At 39.6% G+C, this 14,278-nt stretch overlaps 1 protein-coding gene across 1 annotated transcript in view; it reads right to left on the bottom strand.

The window, feature by feature from the left end:
* The window catches only part of GALK2 (galactokinase 2), a 52,919-nt gene that overhangs the window by 3,714 nt on the left and 34,927 nt on the right, over positions 1 to 14,278 (bottom strand). Inside the window, exon 9 of the mRNA XM_068958678.1 lies at positions 5,320 to 5,521. Within this exon, the coding sequence (XP_068814779.1) occupies positions 5,320 to 5,521 (202 nt within the window). The remainder of the gene's footprint in view (positions 1 to 5,319; positions 5,522 to 14,278) is intronic.

Here is a 14,278-nt window from a genome sequence, read left to right on the forward strand (position 1 = left end):
AGTAACAAATACATAACGTCCAAGACACAAACCATTCCCAGGCTCAAGATACTGGGCCACTAGAAATGTCCTACAGCAAATTCCATGACATTATTCTGCAAGATTCAGGTGCTACTTCCTTAGAATTTAGTTGAATTAATTCCCTATTTTGCTCACCTGTGTTCTCTTATCTTCTGTTAAGATTCAGAAAGAGTAGGACAATACCACGTAATAAATTTCTTTTGGGCACTTCTAACATTGAACAGGATGATTTAGAAAACTCATTTGAAATCTTATTCTCATGAGAGATCTAATTTGATTTGCAAACAAATACTTTTGCTATGTTTCCAATAGCCAGGCATTGTGAGATTTACCAGTCCTAGACCGTGTTTTAGGGAGAGCGGGCATCATGTGAATAGTATATGGGAAAATGACAGCTCATTCCGAGTACGCTGTCGTTATTTTTCATATGTGCATTTTATGTTAAATGAATGTGGTATACTGCTGGGTTAGTTGAGGTTTAGGTCATATTTCAAGCAAGTACTTACATATGTGTTTCATTCTAAACACACTTACAATCTTCTTGAACAGAAACACTTTCTTCAGTGTGCCTGTGTGGTGCCACCCAACATATTGACTCGATTTTATGTTCGTTCTTTATTTCCTGTTGGTGTTTTATTTTACTTATCATTATTATTCCTGTAAGTCACTCTTATTTTCTGATGCAACTTTTTGTAGTTTCCGGTCCATGGAGCAACCTCCTAAAATGAGCAGGATCCAATCCGGTCTGAACTGCAATCGACAGGGAGATTCCCATCGACTTCTTAAGGTCCAATCCACTTCTCAAAGACTGCTAAAATCAACTGGCTGTACTCATTTGCTGCTACCTCAGTCAGAACTTTGTATTTCAGATAGTGTCTGGCTTTTATTTCTGTGGGCAACTGAAATCCCTGTAGAATTGTTCTGAACCTTTTATTGATTTCATAATTCTCTGTGGTCATGCTGATGCCTCATTTTTACCAAGTCATTTTAAAATACTTAGTTGCAAAAAAGCATAATGTAGACAGAAAACATGCCTGCTTCAGAGCTGAGGTCACTGTGTTTCAAAATACTGTGGCTAACGGTTTCAAATGCGGTGATTACTATGACACACACACAGGGCTCAGTGCTGAGGAGCTTGGCTTTGTGATGGCTAGGACTGCAACACCTGAAAACCAGGTACCTCATAGCAGAATTGAGAAGTGAGTACCTAATTCTGCATATATTGGAAATGTGGTGAATGGGAGTTATTGAGGTCAAACACGAGAAAGTTAACATTGGAACAGGTCTGAAACTGTCTTTTTCATCCACAGTTAATCATCTCAGTTCAGTCTTAAGCTATACTCATATATGTTAAAGTGGGCTTCATGGCCAGACACCCTCTCTTGTGCTTTGGCATCCAAATCATGCATTCACGAAGAAAAGAGCAGTAAAAGCAGACGCTGACTCTTTGGACAATAATCTTGTGGATAGAGCACTCACTCACACAGTGGGAGTCATAGATTTAGTGTGTGGGAGGGAAAGTATCCTGTGCACCACCCGGGCTGTGGTACAGTCATGAGTACATGTCATAGGGGGTGAGAAGGGCACACAGAAAGGACGATATATTTCTGCAGTTCTTTGATTGGGGCGCTCAGCTCTGATTCTTGGGTTCTAGTCTTTGCTCCTCTAAGTTTTCATATATCTTGTTTCAGTACTCGCTGGATAAAAAGAGAATTATCTTATGAATGCCTGTGTGTGTGCATAAGCGAGAGTGAAAACATCAGTACTACAACAAAGCAACGATGAATAAAAATGGAAGTAAAACAGTTTGGCATATGAAAGCAATAGTAAGGCATAGCAGTACTTGATTTTTAAAACAGTTGTGCTGTGAGAGGTGGAAAAAAAAAAATCACAGCAATACTGTTGATTCCAATTACTCAAAATTGTGAGCCAGCTATTCAAAAAGCATGGAGTAAACATGATGAGATTTAAAAATATAAATGTACATATATGTATTTGTTCTTACTAAGTGTATTCTGTTTTGTAAAGCTGTTATTCAAATGAACACTAAGCTAGACTTTTTCAACTCTGTAAGAGCTGCAAACATTTTTTTAAGAAAAGTTTGAATTTTCATATTGTCCCATAACTCCAAGCTTTGCTGCATTAACAAAATCATCAGTCATCAGTCTTGATAAAATGCAGAGCTGTCTCTGCTACCATAATATACCTTGATACAATGTTAAAATTGTATCCTTTTAATAGCGATCAGAGAGGATTCAGCTCTCTTCAAATGTAAGGGGCATGGCTGGTAACACACAAATTATTAGGATTTATATCACCAAAGGATGGAGAATAAGGGGACGAGAGAAGGTTATTGCAACACTTCAAGGATTCTGAGAGGTTTTTCAAAAGTACCTAAGGAACTCAGGAGCTCAGTTCCAACTTTTTGTTCCTTAATTGCTTAGTACCTTCTGCGTTACTTGCTTTAAAAAGGCTAACAGGTAAAACAGTTACTAACAGCATGAGATAGGTTAGAGAAAGTACAAGTCTTCTTGTACCGACCAACTAGTGGTTACGCTTTTCAGCACTGCAAACCACAGCAAGTATGGATCCCTTTCTTGGCAGACATTGTACAGTGAAACATAAAGATCTAGGCAAAACAGAAAACATCTGGATATGCAGATTATTCTTCACAGTTTAAACCTTGTAAGGAGAGAGCAGCAGCAGACTCAGGCAATTCTGTGGAATGTATTTTTGGAATGGCTTTTTAAAGTTGCAGGGCAGCTGTATATCATTGTAAGCAAAGAATGTAATTTATGTAGTTCCTAGCCCATTTCTATAATCACATCAGCCAAATTTTCCTAGAGTGACTAGTGATTTTATGTGCCTTAATTTTTTAATGCCCAGGTTGAGCAAAGTTGGAGTTTTTTCCCAACAGTTTTCGAAAATTAGATGCTGGTTTAAGCTGGATTCATCTAAAGTACACTATTCACTTTCATAATCTAATTACAGAATCAAAGAAAAGTCATTGAAGAGTATCAAACTTTAGAAAAGAAAAAAAGATACATTTCTTAGAAAATATTCTTGATGGGTCAAGACTGTAAAGAATAATAAACTAATAATTTATTTGTTCTATGCAATGATGTAATGAAGAACAATTAAAATCATTTCAAAATGACTACACTCTACTGTCGTGCTTAGCCATGCTCATCATACTAGCCACGGGCTCTTCTGTTGGTAAATTAGAAAGAAATCTGAAGTAACATGGGCGCACGTCACTTTTTTCCTTTGCTATTTATATTTTGGTCCCTGGGACTGAAATGCTCTGATTAATTTTAATTTAATTTAGTAAAATCCTAACCGTGTACTCCCTCCCTTTGGGTTCTGTGGCTAGGTCTATGCTACCGCCTGCTAGTTAGCGTCTCGATGCCCAAGTTAGCTCGGCGAGCAGCAGCTGTCTGCTTGTGGCAGCACAGAGCTCAGCATAAATGAGAAACAGAGACCATCAGCCCATGCTGAGCTTCACGCTGCAGCAGACCGCTGCCAGGCTCCACACTAGCTTAAAGGTAGCACAGGTAGCTCTGCACTATAGTGTAGAGCTGTCATTTTATACCTCTCTATTTTTCTCTTACTTGAAACAGTGTAGTTTTCTCCCAGCGTTTTTGGAGAACAGGCCCTATTAGTATGATTCAAGCTGGATACCCTAAGTGAAGACACTTGAAATCGCTAGTAGTTTTTGCAAAGTTCAGTCACCAGGTAGAGTCTGTTGAATATGAGGTGCCTACTGGGTAATAACTGTGACTAAAAATAATGCAAATGTTAATTCTTAAGGCTTTTCCTCTGTCAATGGCGTCACAGAATAGACTGCTGCTATCTTGCACTGGATCAAGACTTCGAAGTCCAAGAGCTTTCAGAACTCACTGGAGCATAGGTTTTGCCTTCAGCCAGCCTGGAGACTGTTCTCCCTTCTCACACACGTACGTAGTTCCCCTTTGAGTAGCTAGGAGAATCACGCTGGTATCACCTCATTGTCTGAATTACTGTAACAGCTTATTCCATTATGTGATCATTATGTGATACCATAAACTGAACCTGGCCTGTGAGTTGCATAGAGGATTTGTTCCCAAGAGAAGGAACAAAAATTGTATTGCTAAATTGCTCTCAGATTGTCCAATGGCTATCGGGCCTTCTCTGAGTTTTATCTCAAAACAGCATGTGTATCCCATATGTAAAATAATCTGTCCAAAAGTCTTCAAATCAGTTTTTAAGTTTGTGGTTCTCTGGCTCAGAGGCCATTCCATCCTGTCTGCAAAAGAAACCACACTAACCTAGTGTATTATGTAATCAGCTATATGTTACTCTATATTAATTCAAAAACCTGGTAAGTCACAATTACATCTTACTAAACAAGCATGACTATAAAAGTAAGAATGCATGTGACAAGCTGCCTATTTGTAAAATTCGTATTTTAAGTCAGGCTAGTTTCTTAATTCCAAAAAAAAAAAAAAATCAGTTGCTGGTTAAATAAAACATTGTTGTAACCTTAATTTTCAGCAGGTAAGACCTTCGTTTTTTTAGCTTCAAATCCAAAGAGAATTTCTGTTTTTTTCAAAACTGTGAAAGATTTGAAGAAAGGATGTGATACTTTCAGTGTCTCTGCTTCTGAAGGACAGCGAAACGACATTCCTTGACCTCAAGCTTGCAAGCAGTTACGGCACCCTACGCTACACTTCCCTCCCGGCAGGACAATAACCTTTGGCCTTTTAACTCTCCGGCTTAGGGCAGTTTCCCAAACTAAGCAAGGTCCTCTCGAAGGAAGAGCAAGAGCTGTGGAATGGATTAAATATTAAATAGAATGCAAGTACTACATTTTGATTTCAAGGCAACCAAAGAAGTTAGAACAGCTTGCTCATACCCTGGCATTTCCATGGTGGCAGTACTGAAACGGTTAAGAAAGATGCAGAAAGTTACAGTTTCAACAGAACAACTAAGATGATGTTCTAAGAAAACCAATTATGACTTCTTCTTCAACACAGAAAAGAGGAGAGCCAACATAATCTAGCGTAACACTTGTGATGATGAGTCAGTCCAAAAGCCAAGTCTGTAATAAAGCCATAAACCAGAGCTTTCATCTGAAAGTATTACATAGACGTCAGTAGGGAAACAATTGACCATGCAGTGTCCCTGCAGGAGATTAATTCTGTAATAAGAGACAATACTTTCATTTTAAAATTGCAATAGCCAATGATGTCATATTTTCTCATCAATTCAAACAATATTCTCAACAGGCAATTACTCTTCATTGAGGTCAAGACTTACAGGCAGATGTCTACCAGCCGATCCAGTTCAGGACAGCTGCATTCATACATTTCCCTGCAGCTGATATAGCTCTGGTTCATTAATTCTCCCAGCAGCTGGATTGCATTGGCAGGTGCCTCATCGCATATCTTCTTAAATTCCAGCACTCTGGCTGCTTCACTATACACATGCTTAGCACGCTGGTATAACTTAAAAGTAGAAACTAAACAAAATGAAAATATTAAATACTATAGTTATCCATTAATATCTACTAAAAAGGGAACATATAAAAACATAGCAGAATTACATTTGTTTCAGTAATTCATAGTTTATATTAGAACTCTGTAGGCTGAAAGTCTTCTGCAAAAACTCACTTATTCTTCATTAAGGTCCTAATATAATAGTTATGTATTTATATATTTAGAGTTCAGCAGACTAAAATGTTAGCATTTTTTCATTTTGATTTTATGCACATATCAGAAAGAACATTTTAAAAAATGCAGGAGATTAAAACTTTTCTTCATGTAAATGCAGCTGTGATCACATTTACAATGGTGATTACAATGGATTATCTAAGTCTATTAGTCTTTAATAAAAACAGAAACATCCTTCAGAAATGTTTGCAATGGTTACATTTTAAAACATTTTATCTAGACATATACAAAACTTTACCTCCATAACCACACTGTAGAAGCAAGTCATGTTATACCACCTCACAGATGTCTTAACTCAGTTTAGCCATTCTGAAGTGTGCATATGAGCGTAACACACAGGTATTATACAAGGAATATGAAACCCGCCCACACACACACACTCGGGGCTGCGCATTTATTATCCCCGTCCAGCTGTGCAGGTTCCTTGCTGCCTGCCACTGGACCAACCCATTTACTCCTTTCTGTTTGCAAAGGCAAGTTACAAGTCGAAGAATGAGCAGCAGACATGCTGACAGACAGCAGTGACAGGTATTAGGACATTCATCTAATACCTTCCGGTTTTGAAATATTAGCAAAACTGAGTCATGTTAGCACGAGAAAGGGGCACTGCACCCTGCAAGCCCTGGCCAGCAGCTGCGGGCGCACAGGCGGTTGTGAGTGAATGCACCAGGCCTGATTTGCATGTCAATTATGTGACAGTTCCCATCTTCTTAATTAAAAAGCTGGGGGTTTTCTGAAACCGACATTAATAAAAATGCTGTTACCCATGTTTCCTGGTGCAGAGGCAAGGAACCACTCTCAAATATGCCCATAACATGGGCTCGCCCCAACTTAAGTAACACTGGAGAACAGGCATACTGAAGAGCTCAGACAGCCACAGGTTGGTCTTCAGTGTGCGTTACCTGCAGGAGGGTCGCTGCTGCCTCTGAGGACGTGGTGAGACAAGAAGCCTAGCCAGGTACTGCTTAGTATTGATGTGCTAAGATCAAGGCCTAGCGTAAGACTATGAGCTAAGATTTTTTTGCTACTATGCCATAGCAACGTGAGGAGCCTCTCTGGGATGGGTGGGAGGGTGCCTAGGCCTGTGTGTCTATCAGGGCAGGGAACTCCCCAGAGCCTGGGTGGGAACCTGTGAGCGGGGGCATAACGAGGAAGGGGATGGCTGTGGCTGAAAGCTTCTCCAGGTGCTCCTAGTTACTGGAGGATTAGGTTCGCCCCTAACAGCCAAGAATGGTCTTGCCAAGGTTCATGTTATAGTTCACTGCTTTTTCTCTCCCAAAATATTGTTCTGTTGATTTTAATACTGTGGGCTTGTAGCTGTTATTGAGGAAGTATTACTCTCCAGGTGCATGCGTAACATCATATAATTTCTCAGATTTCTGATCAAATTGGCTTGTGTGAGTAAAAGTTAGAGAAGTGAACCTTATCCTATACTTGCAGCATCTACTGTAGTATGTTTCCTAATGTCCTCTCCACTGTAGCACACTTGTGCTTGTTAGAGCACCTCTGAACGTCCTTCCTTTTCCTTCTATGCAAGAATTCTCCTTCGGGACACGGCGTCTTTTCTCCTTTCAGTTTCCGACCTCTCTCACTTTTTAAAATGGCTGATGGAATAGTCAAACAGAGGTAAAAAGTCAAGAGAAGGCAAACAAGCCATGTATTTAAAACAGAATTTGTGACCTGACCCCAACACACAGATTCCTGCTTGGCTGTTCTGTGTAGGCAGCCAAGGTCTGGAACCACTTCTGATGGCTTCAGCGATCTGCATTTGCAATTATATGTAGAAATCGTCCCTGAAAGACTGGCAATAGAAATGTGTGCAGTTTAAGTCTCTCGTGTATACTCCAGACTGCACCCCTTTCTGCCTACAACTTTATCAGTATCTGCCTAATCCCTTTACATTTCTCCAAAACAGTAAGTGTAAATCAGGACTGTATATGCTGAAAATGTAGCACTGAGGGAGACATTAATAAACCTGCTAAAATCATAGAGAAACATTGAACATATCAATTTTCCACTACTGGTGATATGTCTTCTGGTGATATTTATTATGTAATTCTGTACAGGCCCTACCGAGAAACATGGTGTTGCTGTCTTCTGAACAGGCCTTCTGAATGCATTTCAAACGAGGATTGAAATGAAAAAATTAGGTGCCCCACAGAAACAACATCTTATTGAGAGTATCGCTAACTAACACGGGAGGGGCATATTCTGTTTTCCCATTCAGAGGTGTGTTTTAGCCCACTGCATTTCGTTGCTACTGGAATTGTTTGCACGGTGTATTGCAGAGTGATGCCTCGGTATTTATGAATGTTGGAGAAAGGCTGCTTGGCATTTTTTTAAGATGGTTTCTCTTTAAATATTCTTTTCTTATAAGCCATTGTTTTAGAGCAAGGAGATTGCTAAATGTGCATTCATTTAGGGAATATCTAAAGTTGCGTGAGAGATTGCCATAGCTCACACTCTCTTGTAAATCACCATTGAACAGTAGTAACCCAAAGAATGAACTGAAAACATGTCTGTTTTCAATTGTAAGGCACAAGACTTGCCAAAGGCTGTGATTGATTCGGAGACCACCCTTTGGTAGAGCAATGCTCTACTGGCCAGATTACCTTAAAACTCTCTGGGGTTGTGTTCTGCTTGTCATGTTATGAACTGGCAACCGGAATGGGTGCTCCAGCAACTGGCTGTCAGCCCAAAAATCGGAGCTGCGTCCTTGACAGCATTCGCTCTGAGGAGCGTGCCGCTCGATGGAGGGGAGGATTTGCTACCTTCACTCTGTATGCAAAAGCAATCCTTTCAAGCAGTTTTCAAACGAGAGAAAGTGGCTGTACGTTGTTCTCAGACTCGGTTGCGGACACTTACCGCGTTTGCATCGGTGAGCCTGGTATGTTGCGTTAGCTATTGGATGGTTTGCGGCAGCACTTTATTTCAGAAAATTATGCTTATTTTTAGAAGATATTTTTTATAGTTTGCCTTTCCTCTCCAACAATGTTCTGTTCAAGTAACACTACCTTCAGGACATCAAACACCTCTTTACTCTTTCAGTCCTATTCTAAAACAACTGAACAATCCATGTATTTTCAGCTATCAATATCAAATGCCTCTTGTAATAGAGAAACCCTCTTCTACCTGTTGCATGGGTAGTCAGTCCAATTAACCATCTAAATATAATAACAAATAGCAAAGCATAACTGATATTTCAAAAAAATTAGACCTATATTTGAATCTTCTTGCTAAATCACCAGCCTATGTATCACTCCGCCTAAGTAAGATCTGAATTAATGGACTATGGCAAAGAGCTATGAAGCCAGTGATTTTAGAAGAGTGCAGGAGCTGATCAAAATCTGTGTGCTTCATGGGAAAGCAGCCACTTTTTTATAGTTAAAAAAGAATGATTTTCTAAGCCACATTCTGCCTTGGTTAGAAGAAACAAAAACTTAAAGTGTGCACAAGTGATTAGTTTATATCTGCACTAGGGCTGGAGGGCTCTGAAAGGAAAAAACTTGAAGCCCTCAGAGGTAAACCTTCCCTTGTTGCACGGGAGTGGGTTACACGAGCTTTCTCTTTGTGCACTCAAAGGAGAGCATAAAAGCAAGGTACGGGGACCTAAAGCCAGATTCTTAAAAGCATTTAGATGTTTAAACCTATTACAGCTAATGGAAGTTAGGTACTTCATCTGACTGAAAATTTCAATATATTGTCCTAAATCAGGAAACTCTAAGGGCCTGTATTCTCTCACTTAAATTTAGTTCCCAGTTAGGGGTACAGACACCCTTAGCCCCCTCTCCCGTCAGTGAAAAGGCCAGTTAGGGGACTGTTCATCCCACTGGAGACCTGAGTTGCCGTACGGTACCCCTTTCTCCGGTGACTAGAGAAGAACCAGGGTCACCACACTCCTAAAACTCAGGTGCAGTGACACCAGCTCCGACTGCCACTCTGACATAAGAGCAACTGTCTGGGTCCAGTCTAAAGTAATGCTTCTTCCATAAAGAGATCTGGGAGAAGATCCAGTGCAGGTGCTTTGTTTGTTTAAAAGGAGACAGCACCATTCAGACCGAAGGAGATTCATATCAGCTAAGGATTTAGTCTCTGACCAGAATCATGCTGTCAAAAAACATTCTTTGAAAATCACTACATACTTCCTCGCTGCCGCTTTCTGTGGAGCTCTGCCTTGCAGAATTGATTTTGGCGCAGAGTCTTGGGGGTCTTTTTTTCCCCCTTCTGAACAAACAATCCAGAAACTGTGATTTATTTTGTATTGTATCAGCTGCACATACAAAAAATTTCTTGTGGGATGAAATGAGGCTATACATTTTATGGATTGAAACAAATACAAATCAGAATAAATTAAAATAAATATGAAAACGCAATATGAGACCAAAGAAAACTTTAAGGAGGACAAAGGATCCTATACTTATGTCTGTTCTAAGTGCCGTTTTGTCACTTAGTTTTTAACACATTTTACCTTCATCCAGCCTGCTTTTGCAAGAGCTAATCCTTCTTCCAGGTCATAGCCTCACTAAACGTATTTCTGAAGTTCAAAGTGGGCAGAGTGAATCTTCCACACGGAATTCATCCACTGTTCACTGCCTTGCGTTGCCAGTCCACACCTGTTTTTCAGAGAAGGTCAGTGATTCTTGCTGACACTTCATGGGTTCTCGGCATCCTCTGCAGAGGATTTCTGTAACATCATCCCTGAACTAGATAGAATTCACTTAAATTTTCCAATGCACTAATAGTTTGCTCTGCAGCAAGAGCCCTTCAACATGTTAAGACGCTACCAGACTCGCTTTAATGAAAGTTTGTTTAAAATCCATATAAAATGTCTTAAAAACAAACAAAAATCCTAGGCTATTAGTCTCAAACAAACATGGGTTAGTTAAATATAGCAGAGAAGTTTACTGTGTGTTTTCTACTCTATCATCATATTTTCAATTTTAAGTTTTGAAAATTGTGTAATGAAAGTGTCCATACCACTTACACAGAATTTTTTTCTTTTTTATAATTAAACCTTGTGGCTTCCCAGCAACTCAGATTATTCGTTATTTCTTCAGCAGATTGCTTTTCCTTAGGGTTTCCTGTACAATTCTAGCTGACCTTTAGCTAAAGACCAGCCTCTTCAGCCTATATGTATTTTTTCTGGTTGCTGTGGCAGCTTCTTAAGATATATTTCACTGCAGATTAATAAGCTGCACATGGCTGATGGGACTGTCAGAAACTTACTACAGGGGAAAACTCACCAACTCAAAACCACGTAGGGGGCAGTTCCTACCAGCATTACTCATGTGGAATAGTACCTTCCTCTGTTAGGCATCCTGCTGATTGAACCTGAAGAGGGTGAAGGTTTCTGACTCACAATGTATATGAGAAAATGCTGCCAGATGGCTTTAATTCGAGCCAGATTGTGTGAACCCCCTACTCTTAAGTGAGGAACATACTCTCCTGGGACTGCTCAAGTAACTGTTTGCAATCAGGCTTTCTGAAAGTAAGCCAGGGGACAAGTCATTGCTGGATTCGGTGACCCATTCAGCAGACACCTGCTCTGAGATTATGGTAACTACTGTAGTAACTCTTAGTAGTAGCTCGTAGCTTAGTAGTAACCCTTACGGTAGTAACTCTTTCTCCAGAGGAATGCTAGCTGTAACAAGGCTTTTGCAAGTCAGTGCCCAGGCCTGAACGGTGGCACGCCTCCAGGCCTGCCTGCCCCGCGCGCCCACGCCGCTCCGTGACGCAGGGCAGGCACCAAGCTGGGAAGCGCTCGCAAGGTCACCGGTTTGGAGGTAACGTCCCTCCTTGTAAGACACGGACTCCCTAGTAGCGCGCGACAGCGCTGCGTGTCCCAGAACAGCCTGGCGCAGCTACGGCCGTGCCTCAGGAAGTCCGCGTCTGCCTACACTTGTCTGTGCAAATGAAGTTAGAACTGTTCTTGCACCCAGACCGCCGTTAACACAAGCTAGCTGGCGACGGCGGCTACTCAAATACCGCACGTTGAAGCTACAGCAGGGTTTTAGAACGATCTTTCCCGGGGACAAACGGGAGGGCAGTTAAACAGCCGAGCCCGCACAGAAAATGGATGCCTTCTGCTCCCAGGATAATTCCATTCTCATGTTTGAATGTCAAAATTAGATTATATTTTATATGGGAAAGGGAAAAATGGGTTTAAAGAATACCTCATTTAGGAAGGAAAAACATTTTACGGTTAAAGGAATACACTGTTTAACAGAAGAATATCCTTTTGTGGTGAGGCTTATAAATACTTAATGTCCCACAACCACCGCACGCTAAATGTTCTGTGAAGCACTCACGTCCAAGCCAAAATTATAGCATAGTGCACCTTAGAAAGTAATAAATATTATTTGTTCTAGAGATGCTCACAAGCCACAAGTGCAATCCATGTGTAAACATTTGCAAGGGGGATTTAAACTCAGGATTTTGAGTTGGCCAAGGAACAACTACAAGAAGGCTACAGAGGCTTTATGCACCATCCGTACTTCTCCAAACCTGGGGAACGAGGGGCTGTGCAGCAGAGATGCTGCAGAAATCCTTTATTATCTGCCTACAAAGCAGGATGCAAAGCTGCTGTGCTGCCAGACCCAGCCTGGGACCTGCCCGGAGCCTGTCCACCCCGTTTGTCTTTGGGCTCTGCAGTTCTGACTTGGTCAGTCTTACGTAAGCATATAAAACTTTATATAAGTGTATAGTACACATACTTGTTGCTGGAAGAGTAGAGGCGAAGGTGGACTTAAGGCTAAAATAATATGTATATACACACACATATACATATATGCACACACACACACATATATATATATATATGTATATATTAAAAAAGCACTTTCAGGTCCTTAAACATAAGATGCAATGTAAGTGGAAAACATTATTAGTAAGCATCACTGGACTTTAAATAACGAAAAAAATGAAAAGTGCTGACAATTTATATTCAGCTAGAGAGAGAACTGAGACTCTAGTAAATGATTTAACTAATATATAAAATATTTAACTAATATTAATAGTCAATATTTAACTAGTAGTTAAATATTAAAAATATTTAACATTAACACTTCATTTCTCATGCAAATATTTTACACTTTATAGTATTTTATCAGAAATGTTGACTAAATGTTTACAAAGTAAGATATCTCAAGTGTTATGTAACATGAAGTTCAGCAACATTTTGAAATTCTCTGCAGAGATTACTTATTTATTGGTATGTTTTTTCTCGCATGAAGAAGCCAGGCTTTGTCATTAAAATATAGTGGGAAAGTAGAGGGGAAGGAAGAAAAATATTTTTGTCAAACAGCCGCTGCTTTTCCAAAGCCAACATAAAATGTAATTTGTTTAGTGTGTAACAAAAACAAACAGTGGATTTAGATTCCTTCCCTCCGTGTCTGTCTTGTTTCTTCTTTGAGTACAGTTTTACAGAAATCTGTTATTTAATTTTATATTCTACATGAAAAGAGGCTTACAGTATAACCCACTTTAATTGGCCTTATCAAATGAAATCACAGTCATGCAAATTTAAGAGATTCCGTTCAGCAAACATCTGCAAGCACTATTCTGAGCCACAGTATAACATTCCCTTGACTTTCCTCTATTGCTTTTATGTTTGATTTTTTCATCCAGGCTTTGGTTTTTGAAAAAAAAATTAAGTAACTTGTATAAACAATTCAATTCTACAGAACTGTAGAATTTTGTTTTATAAACCAGGTAGATGGAGTATAAACATCTGTAAGTTACTAGCCTTATATTTTTTTAAAAAGGGGAGAGTAAAAGGACAATATAAAAGACTTAGAACCCTACAGTTTCCCGTGAAAATGTTGGAGAGTGCCGGTACACGGTTCACTACATTCCTCATGTACACGCAGCACACAGAGTTATCGTAACGCTTTCTATAGCGATGAAGAGCTGGATGCAGATTCCACAGTCCGCGCTGGCACCCCTCTAGCAGTGTAATTAGACAATAATATAGTTTTATGCTCTCTTATACCACTGGGACACAAAACAGGGGCTGTAGTTTCAGATTCTGCTTCCTGGTCAATAAATGATGTTTACAATAGCTCCATAAATGCAGATTATCAAAATATAAGCATCAGTGTATATATGAGTTATTAATAAATATACATTAACTATATACTTCCCTGAAACCATTCAATGCAAATTAATCATTTCATAAATCTTTCTCTATTATTTAGTATTACTAGCAACCCTATTATATACATCTAGAACAATTCTTATAGAAGCATTTCATGTGTGCCCATACTCATGACTACGTGATGTAATCATCAGCAGGAACACAAGGGACATATTTTAAATATTAAATTGTTCACCTCCACCAACATTTTTCTCAAAGAAACAAAAATACTTCCAGTGACAGAAACTTATTTCTCAGGGAGAGATCTAGAAAACATGCTACTCAATTTATGTTTTATGAAGGGATCATGTGTTAAAAGCAAAAACATAAGCTCCATCTATGCTGGTCTTTAACGTCAGTTAAGGGAGAGTGTTCAGCATTCATTTTCTTGGTGTTATCTATCCAAAATGTT

This window comes from Struthio camelus, chromosome 12 (genome assembly GCF_040807025.1).
Source record: "Struthio camelus isolate bStrCam1 chromosome 12, bStrCam1.hap1, whole genome shotgun sequence".
Lineage (NCBI taxonomy): Eukaryota > Metazoa > Chordata > Aves > Struthioniformes > Struthionidae > Struthio > Struthio camelus.